This window comes from Vicugna pacos, chromosome 2 (genome assembly GCF_048564905.1).
Source record: "Vicugna pacos chromosome 2, VicPac4, whole genome shotgun sequence".
Taxonomy (NCBI): Eukaryota; Metazoa; Chordata; class Mammalia; order Artiodactyla; family Camelidae; genus Vicugna; species Vicugna pacos.
Window position 1 is genome coordinate 34,467,618 of NC_132988.1, and position 21,955 is coordinate 34,489,572.

The 21,955-nt window shown below is 35.8% G+C and overlaps 1 protein-coding gene across 3 annotated transcripts in view; it reads right to left on the reverse strand.

The window, feature by feature from the left end:
- Positions 1 to 21,955, reverse strand: part of AFG2A (AFG2 AAA ATPase homolog A) — a 291,836-nt gene that overhangs the window by 264,965 nt on the left and 4,916 nt on the right. For all 3 annotated transcript variants that reach the window (XM_031691715.2, XM_072938051.1, XM_072938062.1), the window contains exons 2-9: positions 21,259 to 21,380; positions 20,068 to 20,225; positions 16,835 to 16,893; positions 15,575 to 16,219; positions 14,529 to 14,658; positions 13,828 to 13,884; positions 12,192 to 12,315; positions 9,891 to 10,146 (exon numbers count right to left, since the gene is read on the reverse strand). In XM_031691715.2, the coding sequence (XP_031547575.1) occupies positions 9,891 to 10,146; positions 12,192 to 12,315; positions 13,828 to 13,884; positions 14,529 to 14,658; positions 15,575 to 16,219; positions 16,835 to 16,893; positions 20,068 to 20,225; positions 21,259 to 21,380 (1,551 nt within the window). The remainder of the gene's footprint in view (positions 1 to 9,890; positions 10,147 to 12,191; positions 12,316 to 13,827; positions 13,885 to 14,528; positions 14,659 to 15,574; positions 16,220 to 16,834; positions 16,894 to 20,067; positions 20,226 to 21,258; positions 21,381 to 21,955) is intronic.

Genomic DNA, 21,955 nt, shown 5'->3' on the forward strand with positions numbered 1-21,955 from the left:
CTAGAAACTAAACCTAAATTGATCACAGGGGTAATAATACTTTTTAGGATTTGTATCTACTCTACAGACACTTAATTATATAAAGAAGTAACATGAAACATGGGCATCTTGATCTCAGATTTGAATTATAAAAGTTATGCATGAAATTTCTGAATAGCATACTCAGGCACATGAAGAATGAAAGCAACTATAACAAAATCTAAGTCTTCCTTTTTAAAATATATTTTACTCAAAGTATCAGAACTCCAGAAAATGTTTTATCTGGAGTCTTTAATCTCCCTCAACTCAGTATTAAATACAGACAAGGTGGTAAGTATCACTTGATATATCTGGAACTGAGAGTTCCACTTCTCATTGCTTATTCATAGAAAAGAAATTAAACAGAATACCCTCAATTTGTGCTTTATTTATACTACAAATGATTGGTTTAACTTAAACTGATTGCAGAAGCCAGGTCTTTTCTGAACGCCCAATCAACTTTAAAAGTTGCTTGGAAGGCACCTGGTCTCAAGATCTGATTCTTGGGCCAAGACTTCACTAACTGCTTGAGTTTGGACAGATCACGTTGTCTGTCCTCATCTGCGAAATAAAGGAATATACTAAATGATTTCTGATAGAGTCTTCTACTTCTATGACATCAGAATTAATACACTTCACCAGCCCCAGGTTTCAAGAGACTTTCCTAAAATATAGCTTTTATTTTCAATTTTTTAATATCAAATTATTTACTTACCTAACTTACCAACTGTACTAAAATGCTGAGTTTAAAAAAAGGGGGGGGGATTTAGTTGTTTAGAGCACAATTCTTATGCCAACAGAGGTTGAAGATCTATAGCTTGGTGGACAAGAGCAAGGCCCACGTAAGAGGAGAGGACCCAAGAAAATAATGAAGGAACACAGTCTGATCTGGTTTTGACCTGAGGAGGGTGAGGATCGGGATGCACAGATGTAGCAAAGGGGGAGAGCAGCCAACTGTATTTATTTCTTTTTTTGGAAGGTACCAAAACTCTAAATAACACTCCATTAAAACTGAAAAAGTAATTCATAATCACTACTTCTGTTCCCTCAATTTTCAATCACCCCTCAATTTACTGCAATCTAGCAACTAGCCACAGGACCCCACTAGAACTACTCTCTTCCAAGGGCCCCATGATCTCCCAGGTAAGAAACTAAGCACTTGATGTCACTGTGGTCTCTATGTTGTTGATCCTGGCTCCACTATTTATTTCCTGGGTGATCTTGGTAAAGCTCCATAACCTCTCTGACCTAAGTTTTTGCACCTATAAAATGAAGATAACCATATAACGGAGTAAGGAATCGTTAATATGTGCTAAGGGACTTCAAACAACGGTTGACACATTGTAAGTACTCAATCAGAGATAATTAATAATGTATTATTTCTAATTACTTTCTCTCTGAAACCTTCCCTCACTTGCATCACCATTTTGGGGGGTTCTCCTCCCATCTCTCTAATCACTCCTTAGTCTCCTATACCAGACCTTTTCTAACAACTCTACCTTTGAATGGTGATGGTCCCCAGGCACCTGGTCTCAAGACCTGATTCTCATCAGTACACTAAAACCTCCCTGACCATTCAAATACAATACAATGTATTTTAACTACCTGTTACACTGCTATACTTCCCTGTGCATCTTGAGCTTTAACAGGAGAGAGGCCAAATCTCTCTTATTCACTGAGAAGCCCCAGCACCCAGTACAATACCTGGCTCAAATGAATGAATGAATGAACTTTACTCATTCTAAGTGATTTCACTCATTTCAATGGCTTCAGTCACCATCTAACTGATGACAAACTGCTAATTCATATCTCTAACCAAGATCTCCGCATCTCCAAAACCTGCAATTCAAAGTCCTGCAGCTTCAACAGTGTAAAGAATAAACAGGGGCAGGAGGTGGAGGATAGAGTGGGCAGGAAGAAGATACTCCAATAGTCCAGAAAAGAGCAATGAAAATAGCTTTAATTAAAAAAAAATTTTTTAAAGCTCAAACTCAATAAATTTTGAAAATAGAGCTGACAGCATTAGATAAAGAAGAAAGGAATTAAGTTATCTCTTCAAGTGACTTTCATTTAGATAGACTGATTTTATTTTTGTGATTGTTTTAATTAGAAGAAAATCTTTCCTCACGTTTTCTACATTTATAGCCTTGGCAAGGCAACTCAGAAAATTTTCCACTAGTGAAGTAAATGGTATATATATCACTTAGAGCTTAAACAGAATCAAAACTACCACCTGTTTTTCTGAAACAAACCATTCAGCTCTAGTCATTCCAAATGAACAGCAAAAGTAATATTAAGATTCCCACTTAACTGACAAAAAAAAAAACTCCACCTCTTATATAATATCCATAATATTTAACCAGTAGGAAAAATCCCTCTATCACAAATATAACCATCACTGTATTTCAGAATTACAAAACAGAGGGGAAAATTCACTGTTTTACAAGATATTATATTGCATAATTACTGCTTATTTAACCAACTACAATAATGAGTAAAGATATGATCTCTTATAAAATGCATTAATCAGAGCAGTAACCATGATACCTACATCAATTTAATATTGTTGCTCTACTGCAGGCCTACAGTAGACTCATATGGGATGAGGTGCATAGGGGAGGGAAGAGACTGTGACTTTGATAATGTGTAACATGAGAGGGCTCTCACACTCAGCAAGAAAATCTGTCAGGAAGGCACTCCCAAATCAAGTCTGTACCTATCTTTGTCTGTATATTTCTACTGATGGGCAAGACTTTCACGCTCCAGATTCAGGGAAAATCACTGCCTTAGCAAGGTAAAGGGTTCTGCCAGATTTCCCTGATAGCCTTGGACAGAACTAGGATAATCAGGAATACTTCATAAAATCAAGAATCCTGCCAAAATCAAACTAAGCTTCTACCAGGGAACTACATAAATACACACAAAATACGAATTTGTTTTCAAAGAGAGAGTGTCACTTATCAAGGGCCTGTATAAACATTGAACACTGTTGCCAGACTTTACTTTTAAACCTCCTAAGAACTCTTTAAAAAATGTTATCCCTATTTAGCAGTCAGGGAAACAGTTCAAGAGGTTAAATGACTTGCCCAATGACTCTTAGCTGATAAGGGGCAGTGTTAGCATTTGTGACCTAGAGCTTTCCACTGAACCCCACTATTTCCTTGGACTTTATTTGAAAATACTGAATTTTTATAGAATCAGTATTTTAATTCTAAGTTAGAAAACAACACTGGCAGAATCAATAAAGAAAATAGTGGAAAATGTTAGAAAGAGAACCTTTCTTAAGAGCTGGACTGTACGTAGTAGATCCTCCATAAATTCCTGTTAAAATAAGCAAATGAAGGGTGGGAGGGAGGCCTCACAGCTATAAATATCTCAGAACCCTGGTACAAGACAAACAAAGTTTTCCATTTCAAAAAAAAAGTTATGTAATAGTAATTAGATTCAGTATTTTTACCATACCTAATGTAAGTGTAATAATGACAAAATCATTGTTTAAATGAGAGTTTTAATTCTTCCTGTTCTGTGATGCTATCTTACCAAGGCCCAAGTATTTGGTATGAACATGTTGAAATGATGTGTAATCAACAAGGATGCTAAAGATAAATTCTTAGAGATGTGAAGCAAATACTTCCTTCCACTGTAAACAAAATGACTGAGTCCACTTCTTGAAGAAATCAAGCTCTATTTATATTCACTCTCCTGAAATGGCACAGGCAGCCTTAGAAGGATAAGTTTATAATAAATCCCTGCATTTGGAAAACATTGTTGCTAAGCATCTTCTAACATTCAGCAGAGTTTATATAATTCATGTCTCTGCTACATAATTAACATTTCATGTTTTCTAAAAAAGTGTGGTATGCTTATCTATGCTGTTAATTTAAAACATTATAAATTTTGAGGGAATTAATAAAAGGCTATGCAACTAATTAATTAGAAAGGCAGCCTAATCCCAGGAGAGATACAAACACAGACATTAAATGTCAGGATGTGTCAGAGTTGAGCTTATAAACAGCTTGTCTGCTTGAGATAAAACATTTCAAAATGCAGCTGCTCTGCTTAAAAAGGTGAGCTACAAAACATTAGGCTTTTGGACAAGTCATGACTTATCAAACCACACTCTAGCTCAAAAATTAATCATAAAGAAAACATAACATTTGAAAATCAGTTTCACACCCAACCCTCAACATTAAAGATTGTATCTGCTCAGATAATAAGAGATCCAAGTGTTGAAAGCAACACTACTGCAGTATTTCCAACTTTCTTATTAATTATGGAGACAAAGTTTAAAATATGGAAAATATTTAGTAACACTGCAATAAAAGATTAGAAGAGTTGGGAGTAAGCACACTGCGAAAGATGCACTATCACTCTTACAAACTCTGGAATAGCCTATAAACTTTCTGTCCTCTGGAAAAGAATGCAGAAACATATATACCACAGGGATTTGCTGATTAGATTACTATCCTATTAAACAATAACTTTAGATTACTAAACTGATCAGTAACATAGTTCACTTAGGTTTTAGGAAATTCTGGATCACTTCAGTGTATGCTGTTACTATACATCTGTGCATCACTTTTTGTTAAAAAGGGCAGAGCTTCCCCGATTAGAAGGCAGTCCTGGAAGAAGGAAAACCATCAGACAGCCAACACACAAAGAGGTCAGAGACTATATTGGCCTACAAATAATAAGCAAATAAATGTTCTAGGAAAAACACACATCTACATTCTTCCTTGTATTCTTAAATTGTTATTTCTTAACTCTTCCCTTAATTGTGGCTTTTCCATCTGTCAGAATTGTCATTTTAAAGTTTTATTCAGAACCATAAGACATACCTGCAAGACATTCATTTTCTCCTAGAGTGGGAGAGTTAAATGATATAGGAGTTCAGACTAGTACACATAAAAACTCTAGGAAGAAATTCAACACTATCAGAGTCAGAGAATTTACACTACCTAAAGTTAAAACAGTCATTTAAAATCAGTTACAGAGAACCTTCAGAAATTGGAGAGCTAGATGGCCTAGATCAGTGGCTCTCATAGTGCAGCCCTTGGACCAGCAGCATTGCTATCACCCGTAATTTGACAGAAATGCAAATTCTTGGACCCCACCCTGATCTAATAAACCAGCAGGATGAGGCCCAGAACTGTGTTTTAACAAGTTCTGCAAGTGATTCTCACACAGATTTAACACAGGAGAACCACTGGCCTAAATCAGTGATACAAATAACTGTTCACAGGGAAGTGCGAGACTGGCTACTTCAAAATCACTTGAAAAACACCTCCTTATTCAACTAAGTATGGGGAGGGAGTGTGTATGCGCGTAGGTTCCCAGGTGAACCTGATACATCATACAGTTTAAGAACCAATACCTATGTCAGTGATTCTCAAAGTCCTAGACCAAGCGGTGTCAGCATTAGATCAGCTGGGAACACGTTAGGAATGCACAAGAACCAGCCCAGACTTACTGAATCAGAAACTCTTGAGAATAGGGCACACCCAGCCATTGAGTTTACTAAGTTCTCCAGGTGGTTCAGACACATGACAAAGTCTGAAAACTTCAACTCTGAGTGATCTGTTGGGAACTGGGAACATGTGAAATGAATCTGAATTCTGCTGTGAAGAATAAATAATAGAGAACAATTAACCTGCATACTCAGGAATACATCTCCTGGAGCTGCAGTCTCTCACTGTCCTGACAAATTTGGAAGTCAAGGTGCCTTATTTCCCAAATATGCCAGCGGAATTCTCAAGCTTAAATGCAGCCCACTTAAATGCAGCAATACTGGTAAACAATGAAAATGCCTCCTAAAAAGCACTGGTTTGAAGCAAGATGTGGTTCAAGTCCCCAGTTAGAACCATAGCTAAGACATCTGGCCAATGGGAAGCCAAAAAAAGACTGGAAATGTTCAAGAAAAGAGCAGCAGTTATTTAAGGCATCACAGAACACTTATACCTCGCTACCTATATACAAGAGTTGTTTCCTCAGCATCAAGCAGGGATTTCTAAAGGCAACAGAGGACAGGAGGAGATGAATCTCACCAGGGTTTAAAGACAAAACCAAACTCCAAGGTTAACAAATATTTTTATTACTCTAGCGAGGGGAGTGGAGTGGTAATTATGTCTCATTATGTCTCCCAGTTTCCACATATATTTCTCAGATCAAATACTTACTAAGCAACTATTTTGTACTAGAAATCATTAATATTGCCTCCACGTATTAAGATTTTACCATGACTCTTTTTGTTAAAACAATGATTCTAACTCTGTGTGTAATTCCAAGTCATAATATATTAATTGGGACTGCTTCTACTTGCCCAAGGACACTAACCATATTAACAAAAAAAAGGTGGGGCAGCATCAGTTCCAACAGTCTTAGGCACTCATTTTAAATGACTGAGAACCATTCAATGTACCCTCTAACAACTCCTCTAAATTCAGTTAGGAGGCAACATTAAATGTTGAATTCTTTTTATTTAGAACTAGGAGTACGTAGTTCAAATTTATAGTACAGCTGAGTTTTCCCTTCCCCTGCTCAATGCACACATCAGGTATGCCCTTGGATGCTCACTAAGTTGGATACACTTATGCCCATTCTACAGCACTTGGAGCATAATTCTACAATTTTAATTCTCACAGAGTTTTAAAGTTGTTTTATCTTTCTTTCTGAATTACACTATTAACTAAATGTATAATTTACTCAAGTCCTTAGAAACTATAAAACTGCTCCAATGAGAAAATGCAGTTAACTTCACAATCAGCATTAGTCTACTTTGTAGCATTATTTCTAAGAAAACTGTGGGAGAAAACCCTGACCAACTACCTAAGTTTAAATCATTCAAACAAGTACAAGAGAGAAGACGATGAAAGGTAGAAAGGCCAGATGTATGTAAGTAGCTAATGAGGCCAGGGCAGGTTTTGTGAGTAACTTGGGAACTTCCTTGTTATTTTCCCCTTTTCTAGTCCTTCCTAGCCTTCCTAGCCTTCCTTGCCTTCCTTCTTTCCTCCCTACTTTTCTTTTTTCCCATTTCTTTCTTTCTTCTCCCTTGTATCCAGGGAATGTCATGTTTAAAATGGCTCTTAGATATCATATACCAGAACCCCCTTCAATTTACAAATGGGGAAAACTAAGGTTTATATAAAGCAAAGAACTTGCCCAAGATCACAAGCCTTATTTTGAAGGCAGGTCTGTTCAACTCTCAAAATCCGTTTTCTACTATGCCCCCCTGCCTCTTTGGAAAAATCCCTTGCAAAAAATTCTAGCACACTGTTCATAAGCTTTATTCTGCTATATAAAGTTAGAAAACAACACTACATAATACAACATACACTAGTATTTAAGACAAGTATACACAAAACCATGTATTTTCCCTACTGGACACTTTAATTATAAGACTAATCTTTTTAAAAATTACCTTTTCATAATCTGATTCATTACTAGATTAGGGGAGACAGAAGATCAATGCAATACCTGATAATCTGAAATTAAGTTACATTAACAGCAGTTAATATTTATTTACTGCTTGTATGCACCAAGTATATCCTTTTTAAAATGTGTATATATCTTCACATAAAAAGTCTTCTCCACTTAACCTTCTGATCCTTCCACAACTTTTTCAATTAAATATAACAAAGTAAATGGGAGAATTTCTTAAATTTTCTTGCCATTTTCCTGAAGTTCTTTAGGGTACTACCGTGCCCATGAAAAGTAGATGGTCCTATTTATACCTAGTATGTGAGTTATATTATCACTTTTCTCCTGAAAGTCTTAGGACACAACTTTATTTCTGGATTATAATTACCTGTGAAAAGATACAGGTATTTTCTACTCTAAAAATTGATCCTAACCTTAGTTTCACAGACTGAAATTAAACCAAAAAGCCTTACACCACCCTGATAAAAATCTATTTTATGATTTAATTTTGGTTAAGAGCATGGATTTGGAGTAAGATGATCTTGAGTTTAAATTCTAGTTCTGCCACATATTAGCTATGAGACCTCTTTTGAGTCTATCTGATATTTTTATCACAGTGTTGGTGTGAGAATTAGATGAAAGAATGTTTTCCTTTTCCCACCTTCTCATGCCCTCATTTTAACTGTACAATTCCTGCTTTTTCTTTAAGATTCTTCTTAGATGTCACTTTTTCTATATAACCACAGTCTCCTTTCTTCAGAGGAGATAACTACATTTTCCACAGTTTTATGAGCATGTATCTCACTGTATAAGTAGTTGTTTACAAAATCTTCCCTTCATCAGACTGTGTTTCTAGACAGCAAGAATCCTACAGCCTTCTAGAATGCATGAAATGTATTAGAAAGTCAAAAACTGTCTGATGAAGGATGCTGAAGAATGAATCCTTGCCTAGATGGGCAAGTCCAAAGCAATGCCTAAATGGTAATCCAGACTCTTCACTGTTACCTAATGGAATGAAGGAAGCAAAGTTATCCACTGATACTTCTGCTTCTTGATAGCTAGGGAATTCATTTCCATGACCAAACACACCATTTCTTGTGAAGCATAAAAAAACTAGACAGAAAGGGACTTTGTCCTAGACTGCAGTGCACCAGGATGTTTGCATCTGCTTTGTGGGCTACAGAACCTATAGTCTCCCCTAGCTGTAAGTCCTCTAAAATAGAAACTGATAGTAACCAAACAGAATGAAATAAAATTGATTTTCTCCACAAAGAATAAAGTATTCAAAGGCCCATAAATATGTCTTCTAACTTTCCTTTTCCTATCTGTTCTAACTTCTCAAACCTCTTTTCCTGTACACACTGGGTCAGATTAGAAAGATCAAAGGACTAATGAAAAGAGTCTTCAGAGCCTACTAAATAAGACTGACTATGAATCAATGCTTTGGAGATAAAAGTTACCATATTTCTGTACTAAAGCTCTTTAAAAAACCCTAAATTTCCAACTCAAGAATTCGATTTCTTCCATTACCTACAAGGGTTAAACTTTCTCCAAAGCACCTTATGAAGATACTGGCTAGGTCACAAACTGGAATAGAATGCCACAACCGAAAAAAAAGCTCCTCCAAAATATAAAAAGACTTAGAAACACATGCCCATATAAGCAAACAAAATAAATATAAGGAACATAAGGTAACTAACAAACTAGAGATGCTATGAGGTATGTGCAGTCTTTAGAGGAAAGAAGTCTTTTTCTAGAAATACTCAGAACAACAACAAAAAAGATTATCAGATACTTTTCAAAAAATTCTTACTTGCCTAATCAAACACTTTAGTAGGTTATAAAAACTGCCCTGATTTGATCACACTCTCCATGGTTGAAATTACCCTGAAAAACTGCAAAAATGTTAAAGTCTTATGGGCTTCAAAGTAACTATAGTTACGCCACGGTGAAGTTCTTAAAGTCAGAGTCAAATGATTAATAACAACACTTAAACATTTTCAGACTTAACACTGTCACATATTCTGAGGCAAAGAATTCTTAGGTTTCACTAAGTACTTTTACAGCACCGCAACAAATATAGAGCTGCTCCTCAAGGAAAATCTTCGTTCTCTTGCAGGCACTTCTCCCAAATTTCCATAGCACAGTATCAACAAATATTGTCATCATCAATATTGTCATTAATGTATCCAGTTACATTGTGTGAGCACACTTAGGAAAGTCTGAAAAGATATACACTACAATACTGTTCATTTTTAGGAGGTAGGATTAAGAGGGATTTTTATTTCTTTTTTATAGTTTTCTGAATTATCTAGATTTTTTTTCCAAACAATAATTTCATGATTAGAAAAATTAGCTATTTCCATTAGGAAATAAGTGAGATATAAACTATCAGTTTGTAAACAAACCAGAGTTAAGTCCATCAGTATAGACTCACTATAGCAAATCACTCTCACCTGCTTCATTACACAAGGCTTTCAAATCTGCTCCAACGTATCCATGAGCACTATTTGCCAGCTGTAGCAGCTCAGCTTCAGTGAGCAAATGGGGTACCTTGCGAAGCAGTTTCTGGAGGATATCTAGCCGGTCTTGAGCATTTGGAACTCCAATCTCAATCTCTTTATCAAATCGTCCAGGTCTTCGGAGTGCAGCATCCAAAGCATGAGGGCGATTTGTGGCCCCAAGAACCAACACCTGTCCTTCACTTCCTTCCTAACAAAATCAGATAAAAATAAATTATATATTCTTCTAAAAGTAAATTTAAAAATAAGCGCTAGCAATATAGTCAAGGATGGATCTAACTATCCAGGCTGCTAAGTCCTATCCCTTATTTCCCAAATTTCATTATTCATCCCACATTGCCCAACTCTAACTGCTCCATCACCTAGAAAATTTTCCAATACTTAGCTCTCCGTCTATTGTAAATGATGTCTCTTTCACTTCTAGCATCTTAACTACACTATTCTCACGAATAATAACAAATAATACTCTATCCTATATAGCTGTTTTAATTTAATTGTTTTAAGGTGTCCTTTTCCCTACTTCAAAAGCAAACAGAACAAGGCTCTACTACACAACTGTCTAAGAAATCTTCCTCACTTATAGACTGTTTATTTTGGTAAATTTTTAAATTCCTGAAAATCTTCACAACAATATAACCAACACCTAAGTATCAGACATCCTTGAACACACATGGATTTTTCACTAAGAATAAAATTTGGAACAACAAACTATAAAGAACTATGATCATGATCAGCCACCTGAAGAAATTATCCAACGTTCTATGCAGATGACTCAAGCATAATCTCACAGAGACAAGCTTAACTTGAATGTGATTTGAAGAAAAAAAACACAAACCTAATCAATTATACTAGATATGCCAACAGAAAAAGGTGGATTACAATAAATGTACAAATTATTTCAAAGACAAAAATACAGACCCTTTAAATATTTTCAGACTAAAACTTCACTGTCACATGCTTCCAGTCCTGCCCAGAGTGAAGAACATTAGTTCACAGCAGGCTATCCCGGTGGCACAGAAAGAGGCAGCAATGATATGGTAATTAAGATCCTCCAACACAGAGCCTTCCATCTGATTTCCTACTCGTCGAAAACCTAATTATATAATGCCACTCTCCACATCTATTTGTCTTCATAAACTATTTGGTCAGCTAAATAATTCTATTTCTTATTGTAAACAGACAAACCAGTGTCCCAGTTTAATCACTCTCTTGAGTGTTGCCACCGTGTGTCATCCTCAGAGCCCCACTACCTCCAACATACTAACAACACTGAATTCTCAGACTTGACAAGCTGAGAACCAAACCTGGGACATGCTGATCACTCCTAGGTACTCCCCAAGACTGAGAACCACGTGGTCATTCAGCTTCCCCCAGGTAACAACCCTTCTCTCGTGTTACTATGAAAACTGTGACACAGCTTAGCAAACAACAGAGACAATATGAAACCTTCATGTTATTCTCACATGTTCGGTTTCTACCAATAGGCAGTAAATCCAAAAATTTCTAAATGTCCACTTTTTCAATGGGCAAAAGAAGGAATTTAGGATGCCATGATTTCTAAAAAATGTTTTGGTTCTAACTTGTATTATGATTCTAAAAAATGAGTTATTTACAATCTTGCATGAGAAGCGTATTCTTCTAGTAAATGGCTATCAGAGGTCTGAGAAGAGTTTTCTTCATCCTCTTCCCTACCAGTCCCATGGCTCTCCCTTTCATAATCAGCACATAGTTTTTATTAATATAAGATTGTATGCACTATCAGAGAATCTCATAACATGAGGAAATTCTTTTAAAATGTTGTACAAACACATTTCCATTAGTCTCACTTCCTATCCTTTCACTTGCCAAACTTAAAATCCCAAAAGAATCAATTTTTAAAAGAGTATTAAGACTTACTCATGAAATTTCTTCGTAAAATCCCCTAAAATTCAACTGCTAAATTTTCCTTACTAAATTTTTGCTTCAGGTTTTTAGGTTAATATCATTTATTACAAAAGAAATCTCTCATTGTATGTAATTTTATATGCTACAAAAACAGGCTAGGTTACATTGTCCTGTCGCTAAGAAATCACTGAAGAAAATTATTTTATGGCTCTTTCCTCTAGTTTGTACAGTTAACATTTTTCCCTTGCCCTAGAGAACCCCCAAACTCAGGCATACTTAATAGTTTTTGCTACTTCATACATTTAAGAATCTACCCCCTCCTACAGGAATCAATACTGATGCTATACTTACTGAACCAATACCATCCATCAGTGTTAAGAGTGAAGCTACAACTCTTTTTTCCACTTCATTCTGAGCCCCTTCTCTTTTGGGGCAAAGTGCATCCAGCTCATCAATAAAAATAACTGATGGGTGCCTAAAAATAAACAAGTAAAATGAATTCAATATACATTTAATTTTTAAATTTGATACAATGCATTTCAATTAAAAAGTTGAAACTGAGTCATTTTAATTTTTAGTTGAAATGCAACACATCTAACTTACGATTTAGTTAATAATATTAAAGACAAAAGCAATAGGATGTTAAGCTGAAAAATCTTAGATTAATTTTAGCCCATATTATTAACTCACCAATATTACACTCTAGTAGATCTGCCCTCAATTAACAGCAGAGTACTGAGAACAGTCAATTGCTCATGAGATGAGAGTCTATTACCAGACAGAACCAGCCCACTAATGCCCACTAAACTACTATGCCTGGATCAATTCACAAGCCAAGACCAGAGATGCTAGTCCTTGGAGCCAGTTTAAAGTTCAAGGGATAGAAAGTAGAAATGCTCTTTTTCTTAATTGACAGAAAAAAAAAAAACAACCTCTCAAGATGATCAATTCTCCCATAAAAAGATGAAAATTCTCTCTTAAGAGGAAACCTCAACTGCCAGGAACGTAACAACAGCAACAGTGAAAACATACTACACAATGAGGTGTACCACTGGTTCTCAAATCTTCGGGATTGGGAGTAAAAACTATTATATCATCTACTATCGCCGGAAAAAAAGTATTTTAATGGAAGTTTTGATAAGAAAGCGGAAATTATAAGTTAAATACCAACACAATGAAAGAGATATAGCCATATTATAAATAACATGACATTAGATCAAGTTACAGACCACACTCTAAAAGAACTTGCAATGTAACGATGGTAGCCCAAACTGACAATTAGTACAAATCATTTTTAAAGAGCAAAGATTTGTTCCTTTGAAGCAGAGTGTAATAAAACAAAGTTTTAAACCTAAAGAGCAACTATAATAGTCTACTAAAAGAACTAGATACACTGGCTATATCTGAGTACTCAAAAGAAAGAAAATCATAAATTTATATGCTTAAGCAAAGTCATATGACTTAGTACTGTCTTAATTCTTTTACCTTATGTAATTCTTTAAATTGTTGAAATATAACATTACATTACTTTCAGGCATACAACATAATGATTCAACATCTGCACATACATATTGTGAAATGATCACCACAAGTCTAGCTCAAGGTGTCACCATACAGGCATAAAACTTTATTCTTGTAATGAAAACTTTTAAAATCTACTCTCTTTGTAACTTTCAAATATGCAATACAGTATTATAAACTACAGTCACCATGCTGTGGATTACATCCCCATAATTTATTTTACAACTGGAAGTCTGTACCTTTTCCTACATTATGTAATTTAATTCCTTATTTATCACATTTCCAAAACAATACTAGATAGAAATAGATTAGATAGAACTTCATTAGATTTATAATCTGTATCCAGTGCTATCACTATTATTTTTGTTCTATTATTTTTGTTCATGCTTCATATAAAGTGCTACTGTTTCTACTTTGATTAAAACAGACTGACTACTAATTCCAAACATCCAAAAATAAAGAATACCGCAGAGTGGCTTCAGCAAATATCTGACGTAACCTTGCTTCAGTCTCCCCGTAGAATCTGTAACAAATAAAATACATTTAAAGACTAACTCTTGTTGTTTTTAAAGTTCTGTCTATAGAAATTCTGATTTTTCAGACATTTCCAGAATACTTAAGACTACTTTCAAAAATTATTTTCCAAACTTAATTTTTATACACATTAAAAAGCAAATTTAAAATATTTCAATGGAAAGAAAAATGCCATGATACCACTTATATGTGGAATCTAAAAAAGAAAAAAGAAGATACCAATAAACTCATCTACAATACAGAAACAGACATAGTATACAATCTTTTGGCTACTAGGGGAAAAGAGGTGGGAAGAAATAAATTTGGTAGTTTGAGATTTGCAAATGTCAACCATTATATATAAATATAAAAATAGATTTTTAAAAATTTCTTCTGTGTAGCACAGGGAACTATATTCAGTATCTTGTAATAACCTTTAATGAAAAAGAATATGAAAACAAATATATGCATATATATATGCGTGACTGGGACATTATGCTGTAGACCAGAAATTGACACATTGTAACTGACTATACTTAAATAAATAAAATATTTCACCGTATGAAATATCCAGACAGAATGCTATGTAGCCATTTTTTAATGGCATTTAATATATCTAATAGTATTGTTTAGTCTATTAAGTTTTGCACCTACTTGCTTATAATTTCAGGGCCATTAATTACAGAAACATAGGCTCCAACTTCACTAGCGACAGCCCGGGCAATCATTGTCTTTCCAGTACCTGGAGGACCATAGAGTAATACTCCTCTAGGGGGAGGAATTCCTAGAAGAAAAAGCATCAAACGCTGGATTCAGCATTATTAGGTTTCTTTTAAGTGCTGTCATATGACTTCAAACATAAGTTATAAATCTACCTTTAATCAAAACCAGAGTGTCAGACCTTCTTTTTTCCCTCCAGAAAGACATAATAACTAGCCCAAACACTGATCTCCAGCAATGACTTTTTCTCTCTGTAGACCCAACCAGGCAAGGCTGGTTACTGACAAACTGGCTGGACACCTACACTATTCTCATGCCCCATCCCACACAGCACAGTTCAATGATCAGAAAACAAAGCCTAGACAAGGAGGGCACCCAAAACAAGGCACTAATCCCAACTGTAATCCAACTAGCCATCTAGGAGAATATAGGCACTACCAGCAAAATTCAATACAAGGGTTCATTTTATATACATAAAGATTCACAGAAAAGGAAAAAGCAGAGAAAGAGATGGTATGCGCCAAGAACATGCAGAAGAAGCCCTGAGTTTCAGAGGAAACGCTGAGTTTCCTAGGAGCCAAGTCATTCCCTGAACCACTGGCTTCACTGCAAAGAGATCTATACACAGCTACATTTCCTGGATGAAGTTTTATCCAATCTATTTGAACGTTTTTGGTTTACTTCTTTTGTTATTACAGCTAACGTAGCAAGACAAGATACATCCAATGCAAATAAGTGTGGAAATGTGCAACTGGAAGAGACAAGGCTGCAACAAACTCACATTACAACCTAAAGAGACCAAGCATAGAAAGTCTCATTTAACTGGCACCTCCCAAAGCAACTCATACCTCCTACCATAACTCCTACTCAGGGAGGAAAGCAGGAAAAGAGGTGAACAGTCATTTGATAAGTGGAATAAGCCAACTGCTTTTCAGTTTGAACTGAACTCTTTTGGTTGTAATATACTGAAAAAATCATACCATAACTCTTGAAAAGTTCAGGCTGTTTTAGAGGCAATTCAATTATTTCTCTAATTTCTTTCAGCTGACTATGTAAGCCGCCTATCATGTCATAAGTTACTTTGAATTGGCTGTCCTGATTTTTTGAATTTGTATGAATTTTTGTAAAATTGATTCTCGTTGTCGAAGAAATAAAATAAAAGGTATCAGTGTTGCACTTTGCTCCCATGGTGGATGACTTCAGCGATCTCTCTTCATTGACAGGCTGCCCATTTCCTTCTCTGGAAGACTCAAAACTACATTTAAGACCTGTGAATTCCTCTAGTCCAAGTCCGCTACTGTTTCCAGGACTCTCTGTAACATCGGACAAAACATCACCAGCTTTATTTATCATTCTGTCATCTACTGTCTTGTAAGGAGTACTGCTTGATGTTGGGTTTCGAGGCACTTCCAGATTTAACTGGCTTAGCTGTAAAGATATATCCAGGGTACTGGTTTCTGTGCTGGACAGCTCAGAGGCCATTCCCTGGGCATCAGTGTCAGAGTCACTCTGAGCCCTTCTCAACATCGTGCCATCTGCCCCTTTCACTTGCAACACTTGCAACTTGCATGGTCGTCCATAGAATGTACAATATAGAAAGTTGCCCGGTAACACAATCTTGCCATCTGCAAAACAATTTATTAAATGTGTATGTTAACACAATTTTTCACCCGTTTACAATTTAAATAGCAATTTATTTCATCTATTAACAAAGCTATCTGAAAAGACTAAATCAAGATGGAAGTATTAATAACTGTCATGAGAAACAGAAGACCTAGTATTTGGCTACATTACAGCACTATTTGGAGACAGAATAAGGACAAGATGATTCTCTGAAATCCTCTATACTCAATATATTTAGGATTCTATAAACCATATCCACAAACAGCCAGGCATTCCAGGTGCAATAATGAACAAAACTAAAATGGCACACCAAAACCAACACTCCAAGACAACATTCCTCAAGGGCACAAAGGTTAGAAGTCTTAGCTCTCCCACTGACTCTGTTCACTGACAAGTCATAAATTCTCTCCATTGCTCAACTGCCAGTAAATTATTCAGCAGCTTTGGGGGAGATAGGGACACACTACATCCCTATCTTAAAATGACTTTAATTCATTGAGGAGAATATTCTCTACATTATCAAAAAAAATGTATGTAAGACATCAAAGACAGACTAGTTTATTTGCTACTGCCTTACTTTCCAAAATCTAGAAAACTATTTAAAATATATATCTCACCTAGTTTTCTCAGAAGACAACTAGTCAGTTGTTCTTCATTAATATCTGCATTTTTATCACTGTAAAGGGTGGGGGAAATAAAAATTAGCATTAAGTATACCAGAAAATAAAATGTAATAAAACATGTACATGTTTTATTGTAACGCAGACAAAATCAAAAGAATCATTAGTTTACAACCTGGAAATGATTTGTACAATTTTGGAATGATTTATACTTCTCATATACTTCTTATAGCTGTGAAAATATTATTTGCAATTTGGTGCTGAGTGGCCTAAATGAACGTTCTTTACTCTCTTACACATACACAGACTGATATACTCAGGTGTGTGTATATCTTCACTACATCTGTAAATGTATATGTACAATAAATCACAACGAAAAATATATTTTTTATTATGTGTCATAACCAAAAACATTTGAAAAACACTGGCCTCAATCACTTCCTTTCTGAACCTGCTTAGCTTGGAGAAAGGCTTTTATTAATAGCTTACATCATCCTCTTTGTATAATTAATAAATTATCTTTTAGGAAAATTAAATCCTAAAGATTACATTATCTGAAGAGGTAGAGAAAAAGAGAATAATGGTGCAATGGAATTCTCTCTTATTCTAGAGAAAGCGCGTGCCTAAGACAAGATGAAAAAGCCTCCTTCAGATTGGTAACTGTGTCTTCCAGGGAGATTGAGTACAGGAAGTAACACATCTAAAAATCATTACACTTGTAAAGAACCATGTTCTTGGAGAGTTCCTAAACCACGTGCATTTTCCCTCCTTCTCCGTGTGTAAGCAGCCCATATCAGTGCAGGAAGCCTATGGCTGTGAGCTCTGCCAGAGATCACAGAGGGAGAATGGTTTAGCTCAGGAAAAGACGTATATTAATAGGCCCATGTGGTCCAACTCTAAGCCTTGTTCCCAATCACTCTATCAGTAAAAAATCAATACAGCCAAACTTCATCATCTGAGGATTCTGCATTTACAAATTCACCTACTTGCTAAAATGTGTCCGTAACCCAAAAATTAGTATTTGCAGGCATTCCAGTCATTCATGGATGTGTGTAGAACAACCAAAAAAATGTGAGTTTCCCAGCTGAGCTTGATAAAGATCCCTTGTTTCAACTTTTATTCAGAGGTGACGAGGGGATGGAAGCTGGAGAGGGTAGGGGACAGCACAGTATAGAGCAAAAAGTTCCATCTCTGGGACCAGCTGAAGGGGATTTGAGTCCTAACTCTGGCATCTGTTAGTGAGGTGGCTTCAGGAAAGTCACTTAACACTTCTGAGCCACCTCTTCTCTTTCATAAAATAAACAGAATCTACCAGAATGAGTTGTTTAAGGATTTAAGGTTATAATCTATGTGAGAGACATGTTTTCATATATATTTATATGTATTAAACTAATAAATACAGACACACACTCCCTGGGAGCAATGGTTCAGTATTTGTTAATTCAGTGTTTGTGGCAACTTTACAGGACATAACTCCACGAATAATGAGAGTCAACTGTGTATTCATATAAAAGAGAGAAAAATAGGTAAGAAAATTTCAAGCATCAAATGCTTATACTTGTTTATAGACCTCTGAAACTACTTATATTTGAACTGTTTTTATTTATTAAACTGTGAAAAGAAGATACTTGCAAATATGTACAAGAACAATAAAAATAACCAATTTTGTTTTTAAAAAAAGAACGAGTGCAGATAAAATTATTTCCACTAGAAGGCGCTCTAACCTTATTAATAAAATTTTTCAGATGAAATCATGAAGGATTTAAGCAGCAGACTAAAATTACTGATTTTTCTCATTGGAAATTAAGTTTCTTGTCTAAGTTCTGCTGCCACATTTAAAACACAAGGTTCTTTAAAATAAAAAAACCAAGGTTCCATTTAAAACATACACAGTCCTTCCGTAACAGGTAATCATTACACTCAAGACTGCTGCACCCTCAAGAGGTCACCCTTGTAAGATCAGAAAAAATCCAGTCAACTGATTATTGCTACCTGCAGCACTAAAAGTTTGAAGATTAACCCTATTTAACCTGAGTAGTACTACTGTTTCATAAAATAATGGGCAAGTTACCACTCCTCACTGAGCCCGTTTCCTCACTTGTAAAAAAGGGATAAAAATGGATACCTTGCAGAATGTTTAAGGGATCAAATAAGAAAAAGGGGAAAAGTGTATGTGTGTGCACATGTGTGTGTGTGCACTAGTACACAGCTGGTGCTCAACATATGCTTTGTTCTCTTTCCTTTTATTTTGTTGCTCATTAAACTGTTATTAAATGCACTGAAGACATCTTCCTGTTTTTAAAAGGAAAAAAATGCACCAAAGCTCATGCTTAGAATCTACAACAGTAGCAAAAGAAAACATTTTAAAATCAAGCTAATGACTAGAAAATGTTTTGTGATTCTTGCATATAATGTAAAATCTCCAAAATTGCTAAAAACGTGATACTGAAATATCAAAAGATTCTTTCTAAAGCAAATTTTGATACAATCTGAATATATGCAAGCTGAGTAAAAATCCTATTAAATACAGAACATCCAAGAGAATGAGCAATATACTTTAACCATACTGATAGTTTTTGGTGGGAAACCATTTAAAAATCTGATATATATAACTGTTTTATTAGACTGAACAATCAATGAGTTAGAGTATACAATCAGATACTTTGCTTGAACAGTCTTAATTAAATTAAAATGTTTCTTGCCTACTCACAGTGATCTGTACAACCATAAAAAAGACGAGAAGCCCTGATTACACTGCAAACCAAGATGAAAAACACTCTTAAACATCCATCAATAATAACTTCCTCACACCTAAAATGTCAAGGCATACTCTAATCCCAGGTCGTTAGAGTCCCTAGCCCGTAAATCACACAGCACTCACCAACCTGGTGCTGTCTAATACAGGAAGCTACTAGCCACTCACTGCGTGTGGCTACCACGTGCTTAAAATGTAGATGTTTTACAAGTGTAACATACACCCAGGATTTTGAAAACTTAGTTTGAAAAACAGAATGAAAAATCTTATTAATAGTTTTTTATAGTTACGTAAGCTCAAGTAAGATTTTACATATATTGGTTACATAAAATATACTATTACAATTACTTCTTTCTCTTTTTAAATGTAACTACTAGAATATGCAAAATTACATATGTGATTCACATTTATGACACTCATTACATTTCTACTGAGCAACACCGATCTAGACAGTCACCAAAGAGCAGAGCCAAACCTGAGTGCCACGTCCATTTCCTCGGCCTGCAGCACAGCACCCAAAATAGGCTGGACATGGATGGCATCACCAACCCTCACACCTACATTCTTCTGCGCCATTTCACTCAGGCCAACCTTGCCTCCAGGAAATCCTGCCACTGGCCAGGCTGTATAGACCTGCCCAGAGCACAGGAAATAAAAATATGAGAAAATAAATATTTGGAGAATATCAGTAATTTATGACGAAGAAAACAGCACAGTCAAGTACCTGGATCTGCAAAACACAGTCCTTACCCCAAAGGAGTTGCAATCTGACACAAGTTACAAAAAAAACTAATTTTTATAAATATTACATCTTTCATAGAAGATTAAGAATAATCCCACAATGAAAACATTGGAAGAGATGAAAGGTGGATTTAGAGAAAGAGACAAAGGCATTAAATGATAAAGAGGACAATAAGAAAACATACTGAAGGCCCGCTAACTGTAAGGTAATTCAGCCTGGAGCATAAACTACATCCAGCAAACAGTGTACCCAACACAGGAGCTCCATGGGAACCTCGGTCTCATCAGACTTAAATGCTAAGGTAGAAACATGAAGATTTCTAGCTCCCAATAGTGGACTGAGTGTACATGTTTATAGTCTTCTCTTCCGCAAGGCACAATGAAGGATTTTTTTTTTTTACAGAATAAGCCCAGAACAATGAAAAGAATGGAGGCATGCCATCAGCAGATAAGAGATTACAAAACATTTCCAGACGACCCCTGGGATGAGAGAAGACCAACTGATGAAGCAGCAGAAGACACGGCAGAGGCAGAGAATACAGGGAAGCTTCTGGGCTTAGAGTCTCAGAGATGATGAACGGCCGCCAGGACAAACAGCTGAAAACAGGGAGGGTAATCAAATACTTACATACAAAGGAGATGACCTTCATACTCGAAATAACATTTCTGTGGAGAAATACAACTAACTAGCAAACTGGAGAAACAGGGCTGGTAGTGTGTGTGTCACCACTTTGCGGGGAAAGGCTTCGCTCTGTATCATGACACTTAGGGGCTACAACTCCCAGGGTATTGAAGGAAGGAAAAGTGTACACAGCTGTGAATGTCTTATAAAAGAGAGTTTTTCATTTATTACTGCTTGTGTTGAAAATAAAAATCAAAAATATCTCAAATCTTTTTAAAGTAAGGAAATGTAAAGGATTCTCACCTCTTGCTTTCCATCCAAACTGGTAAGTAACACTGGTCGACCGATACATATGTTTGCAGACTTCATGGTGTTGAGTCCAAGCTGAACAAGGGAATTCTGGAATGTCTTAGGAACTTTGTCATCTACAAGTAAGGAAAACAAAAAATTATTTTCATACTATTTTGTACCTGAAGTTAAACCATACTCTTTTGGAGTGAATAAAAATCCTCTATCCACACGACCACATGAATATACTTGCCATACCCTGGAGAAACTACTGTTCCAAGCCTCCTAATTTCATCAAACTGACTTAAAATCAAACCTTTCTGAGGGTCCACTGACAATATGAATGCTAACTGAAAAATGATGTTTTATAGAGTGGGTCTGGGTTTTCATTATTTAAAAAAAAATCTCTAATTTCATTACAAACTGAACATACTTGCAAGGCTTTTTATACTTGTATTCTAAGCTTTTCATTCTACATGTTCTAAGTTGAGTGGGCTACTAGTATTCAAAGGCTTGACCTGGGGAAACAGCACATCATCTGGCTCTCGACGATTATGTTTCCACTCTGACCCACGAGACAGCAATCAGACATTTCTCCTTTCTATTTCCAAGAATACATTGAGAACAGTAACACAGGTCTTATTCCTTAGGTGAATGAACACACACCAACTGAAACGACCATCAGTGCTTTCAACTTTCAGCCAAAGAAGGG